At 68.2% G+C, this 5,554-nt stretch overlaps 2 protein-coding genes across 2 annotated transcripts; both read left to right on the top strand.

Moving 5' to 3' along the window:
- On the top strand, positions 1 to 1,675 carry EMIHUDRAFT_120269 (hypothetical protein; the record flags this gene model as incomplete). Its single annotated transcript, XM_005764102.1, has 5 exons — positions 1 to 135; positions 204 to 428; positions 517 to 627; positions 675 to 864; positions 975 to 1,675. Coding segments are annotated over 5 exons (1,362 nt in total), but the record flags the coding sequence as incomplete, so codon positions are not given.
- A 605-nt stretch (positions 1,676 to 2,280) lies between these two features.
- On the top strand, positions 2,281 to 3,606 carry EMIHUDRAFT_247769 (hypothetical protein; the record flags this gene model as incomplete). Its single annotated transcript, XM_005764101.1, has 3 exons — positions 2,281 to 2,519; positions 2,598 to 2,995; positions 3,077 to 3,606. 3 exons carry the CDS (start codon positions 2,281 to 2,283, stop codon positions 3,604 to 3,606), a joined length of 1,167 nt encoding a protein of 388 aa, XP_005764158.1.
- Positions 3,607 to 5,554: the final 1,948 nt, after the last annotated feature.

The raw sequence follows: 5,554 nt of genomic DNA, 5'->3' as shown, positions 1-5,554 counted from the left end.
CCCGCGGGCGGCGACACCAAGCCGCTCGACCTCATCGCGCCGGCGGACGGCCCCTGGCCCGTCAACTGCGCCGAGCTGCCTGAGCTGTGCGAGGTGGTGAAGAAGGTGGCGGTGGGGCGCGCGGTGATGGCGGCGGTGCTACCGCGCCCCCGCGGCGGGGCGGCGGCGCGGAGGCGTCTGCTCACGCCTCCCCGCGGGCACAGGTCTCCAACTCGAACATCCTGCAGATGCTCGGCCAGTTCGTCGACGTCGTCCAAAAGGTCGGCGTGCCGAACTTCCTCGTCGTCGCGCTCGACGAGCGGACAAAGCAGTTCCTCGACGGGCGAGGCTGCCCCTCGTACCGGCGCAGCCTGCGCGCGCGAGGCGGCGGCACGGACAACCACGCGACCTCGTCGCTCAAATTCCAAATTCTCGCCGAGATGCTGTCGGTGCGGCGTGGCTGCCCCGCCCTGCCGCGAGGGGAGATGTGGGGAGATATGGGGAGAGATGTGGTGACTAGGGGTGGGGTGCGGATAGGTGGGCGTGTCGGTCCTCCTCTCCGACGTCGACATCGTCATCACCAAGGACCTGCTCGGCCTCCGCAGAGAGACGCGGCGCGAGAGGTGCGCCTCTTCACGCCTCGTCCGCGTGAGCAGGACCCGTTCCTCGGCCTCTACCGCGACACGGACGTCGAGGGCATGACGGACGGGTGGGACGACCGCACCGCCTACGGCCACGTCCTGCCGACGGCGATGCCCGGCTCGAAGGAGCCTCCCCTCGCCTCCCTCCGGCTGGTGGCGCGCAACTCGGGCCTCTTCTACCTCGGCCGCCACGCGACCCTCGCCCCCGGCTGGGCCAGCCCCGCCTCTCTTCACGCCCGCAGCCGTGAGCAGGCGCGACGCGGCCCTCGCTGCGGCTGATGCAGATCCTCGCCCGCCGCGTGGCCGCGGAGGCGGTCTGGGACCAGAGCGCGTACAACCAGGAGCGTCCGAGAGAGAGCCGCGGTCGGCCGCGCGAGGCCCGCCCTGACGCGCCCCGCCTCGCGTGTGCGCAGGAGATCTTCCGGCTGGCGTACGGCTCGCACGAGGTTGCGGGCGTCACCGTCCGCACGATGAACTACATGTGCTTCCTCAACACAAAGTTCCTCTTCAAGCACATGCGCTCCGACGCCGCCCTCGCCGACCGCAGCCGCCACGTGCCAGTCTCGTGCCACGTCAACTACCACCCGGAGAAGGAGGCGAGGATGGTCTCCATCAAGGCGTTTTACCACGGCGGCGACGACGCGGCGCTCAAGCCTTGGAACGGCGGCGAGGGGCGCAACACGGGCGGCTGCTCGGGCAAGGTCGGCGTCAACACCGACCGCATGCCGCCGCTCGGCGACAAGGGCTATAAGGACTTCAAGCTGGGCGACTCGCTCCTCGCCGCAAACGAGGAGTGGTCGTGGAGCGGAGAGGGAGGCGGCGTCCACTTCCGCGCAGGCGGTGCGCTCTCCTCTCCGTGGGGGGAAGGGACGTGGGGTCCTGTGCCGTCGCCGTGGCGCAAGGACTCGGTGTATGTGGCCCTTGGCGGGCAAACCTACCTGCTGATGTTCCTCTCCGAGAAGTGGGCGTTCACCGCCGTCCGCTGCTCCGACGAGGAGGTGTCATTCGGCCAGCTCAAACGGCGAGACACGCCGCAGAGGCGGCTCGTGTGGTGACAGTTAGTGGCCCTGTGAGAGGTGCGGGCGGAGACGAGACATCCCGCTCGTCGTGTTTGTGGGTGTGTCAGAGTCGGTAAAGAAAGACGGAAGCTGACAGCCAAGTCAAGCTAGGGGGTGGGAGGAGGACAGAGTCCCCACCCTGCAGAGCAAGGATCTTGGAAGGACGATCAGGGCGCAGAAAACGCAGGCGCTTCTTTCTTTTGCCCGATTTTGCCTGTCCTGTCCCATTTCGCCTCGCACAACGCATATCGCCAATAAGTCCGCCGCTCAAGTGCGCTCGGTTGCCATTCCCTGTGTCCTGCCCCGCCCTTCGCAAGCTTCCCACTCGCCGCCTAATGAGCTGCAGCATCCGTCGCCCGCGCCACTACTGCCCGGACGGCAGCGCGCTCGCGGCGAGACACGATGTGTAAGAATGCCCCAGAACGATGACCGCCACTCGATTCCCTGCTGCTGCCCCGCTACCCTCGTCACTGCCACACCCACTGCGCCCGCACGCCACCGCTCCACCTTATTTCCCGCCCCCGCCGCCGCCGTGCCTTCCTCTGCATATACCGCCGCCCGCAACCTCCGTCCGCTTCTCGCCTAAGGCGCGGCCGATCGCCATGGTGCTCAACCTCCTCCTGGTCCCTCTCCAGTCGCACGCCTTCCCCACCGGCGGACTGTGCCTCGACTCGGAGCGCGTGGTGCACGCCACCGGTCAAGTCGCTCTCGGAGTCTCCTTCGACCAAACCGGCTTCGAGCGTGCCCGCGACGGCAGCACGATCTCATTCGCTGGTGCGGCGCCGGTCGCGTACTCGTTCGCGTGCATGGATGAGGCTGACGCGGCGTTCCTCTTGGAAGAGTGCGCACTGCAATTTACGCGCCCGTCGCACCTCACTCGCGCCTCACGAGCCGAGCCAGCTCCCCCCGCCACGCGCAGGGCGGAGAGCATTATCCGGCATCTCGAGCCGCTCGAGACGCCGCGACGCGTGTGCAATCAAGGCCGCTACGACTGCAACTGCGTCTACGACGTGACGCGGCCGTGCAACTTCCTGACGTCAGGAACCATCGTCACTCGCCGCCTCGAGCGTACTTCAGCACGGCGAGTGACGACAAAAAGGTACTCGTACTTCAACATCAACGAGACGGCACTCGACGTGTTCCGGCGGGCCATGGCTGACAACGTGATCCCGTTCCTCCGCGCGCGCTACCCGTGGCTGCGCCTCTCTCCCTTCTCGTTCCCACTCCGATCGAACCTCTTCCTGTCCGTGTACGACGTGGCTGCTGCTGCTGCCGGCGGGTCGGGGCACGTTCAGGTGGGGACGCCGCCTCACCAAGGTGCGCCCATGTTAGACGCGCGCCCCCGCACCATGCCGACCCCATTGTGACACCCCATTGTGACCCCTGCGCGCCGTGCAGACGGGGCGGTGCACCCCCACGGGATCCGACAGACCGTCATCGTCGAGCTCAGCGATGCCTCTTCGTACGAGGGCGGCGGCACGCGCTACATCGACGATTCGGGCGACGTCGTGATTCGGCAGGGCCGTGGCACCTGCGCCGTCCACGACGGCTCGGTTTGGCATGCGGGGCACAGCGTCACCCACGGGCGCCGCGTGGTGCTCGTCGCCCAGTTTCTCGTTGGCCCAAACGTGATCGATGCTCGGCCGCACACCGCCGCAACTGATCAGGAGGGCGCTCAGACCTCGGCGTTCCAGCGTGCAAAGCAGGTGCTGAAGCAGCGCGCTGAGTCGCTGGCGCTCCAGCGCGCAAACCAAGTGCTGGTGCCTGCTAAAGCCGCCCGCCTGCCGCAATGCCGTTCGATGGCCAAGACCGCGGACGGCGGAGAGGAGGGGACGGTCATGGACGCAGTCGCATCCACGCTCATGTACTGCTACCGCCAGATCTCCAGGGCCTATCTTGGTCCTCGAGTCCAGGTCCTCGTGGCGTAGCGTGCTCCAAGGCCGCATCCATCCGACATCGTGGCGTGAGCCCGTGAGCGGCGAGCCGGCCGATCCCCGGGGGCTCTGAAGCAACCGCGTCGCGGTCGGTGGTGGACATGCGTGGCTGGAGCGACGTCTCGCTTCACTAATGCCACCCTCGTACTCTCTCTCTCTCTCTCTCTCTCTCTCTCTCTCTCTCTCTCTCTCTCTCTCTCTCTCTCTCTCTCTCTCTCTCTCTCTCTCTCTCTCTCTCCGTGTCTCGTGCACGCTTGACCTCGTTCACGGCGGCGCCCCCTGGGCCCTGGCTGGCCGCTTCCGAATTCGGATGTCGCTGAATGGCCGTCGCTGTGTCGAATGGCTGCCACGCTGTCGCTAAGCTCTCTCTCTTTCTGCTCTACTTTTGCTCGACGAAGGGAGGGGCAAGAGACCATGCGCGTCCACTCCTCTGTACACGTCAAATCGCCAGGGAGTACGGTATATGTGTATGTGCATGGTAGAGTATCCACACACGGTCGCGTCTCAAGAGTACCAGGGACTCAAGCCGCGGTCAGCGGTCCATCCAGCTCTCCTCCCCGCTCCCGACACTCCACACAATTTAGGCGCCTGCAGCCGCGGCGAGCTCTGGGATCGCCGCCACGGGGCTCCAGTCGGCCATCGCCTCGTTCCACGCAAGGGCCTGCGGCTCGAGCCGCAGCAGCGAGAGCTGCGATGCGCTCACGGGCCCGTGGACGGCCTGGCGAAGGGCGTCGGTGTAATACCTATACTTGTGTGTCCGGGACGTGTTACCGAGGTGGTGCCCCGCGAGGTCCCATGGGACGAGGTGGGCTGTCGGTGCCATTCGATAGCCTTTGGCGCCGGAGGCGGCGGAGGCGGCGGAGGCGGGGGCGGTGGCGGCGGTGCTGGTGGCGCCGGCGACGCCGGTGCTGCTAGCGTGCGCGGTGGCGGCGCGGGCCGCGGCGCTGGCGCCCGTGGCACCGGCATCCGTGGCGCCGGCGCCTGCGGCGGTGGCGTCTGCGGCGCCGGAGGAGCGATGGCGGGGATCCGGCTCGCCCTCACCGTGTCCTCGCCGGCGAGGGCCCCGCTCAGGTCGAGCGAGCTGGAGGCGGCGAGGGCGTCTCCGACCGAGCAGGAGACGCAGAGGGGCGAGGCGCCCCGGTAGATCGAGGTGTGGAGGAGGACCTACGCTCACACCGCCGCATCTGTGAAGATGGCGCCGCTCACGCTGTGGACGACCGTGAGGCGCGAGGGGCGAGCGCCTCGTACGTCCCCCGCTCGCCCGGGGCCGCCTGAGTGTGGATGAAGCAGCCGACCACATTCTCGAGCGGCTTCGGAGGCGGGAAGTGCGCGAGGCTGGCGGCGAGCAGATGCCAGCAGCGCTGCGTCGCCCGCCCGCCGGCGGCGAGAGGGACAGAGAGCTGCTTCAGCAGCTGCACGTACATCTCGCCGCGCAAGGACGGCTCCTCGACGCCAGCGCGAAGCCACTCGGCGGCGCTGCTTTCGGGCTGAGCCGCCTTGCGCTCGCCGCAAAACGCGAGCAGATTCTTGAACTGGCGCGTCGCCTCTTTGGCCAGGCCCGGCGAGTCGTGCCGCAGCAGCGAGCGGTGGATCGGCTCGGCCGCGTGACGCAGCATGCCCTCCGCTCGCTCCGCCTTGCCGCCTCCGCTGCCGAGCACCTTGCCGGCGGCGAGGTTGCTTCCAACGCTCGCGAGGTTGCTCGCCGCCCACTCCTCCGGCGGACGCAGCCCCGCGTAATGCTCCAGCGCGTACTGCTGCGGGTGCGCGTCGAAGAGGAGCTTCCGCAAGGCCACCTGAGGCGAGGCATCGCCAATGGTGAGGGGCCTCGCGCGCTCGCGCGGGGCAAGGGGGCTGAGGCGCGGGCAGTGACGAGGCTAGCGCGCGCCTCCCTCGAGATGATCCGGTCGGCGTCGCCCATCTCCACGGCGCGCGTGAGCTGCGC

The sequence above is a fragment of the Emiliania huxleyi genome (genome assembly GCF_000372725.1).
Source record: "Emiliania huxleyi CCMP1516 unplaced genomic scaffold EMIHUscaffold_604, whole genome shotgun sequence".
Lineage (NCBI taxonomy): Eukaryota > Haptophyta > Isochrysidales > Noelaerhabdaceae > Emiliania > Emiliania huxleyi.
This window is presented reverse-complemented; position numbering and strand designations above follow the sequence as displayed.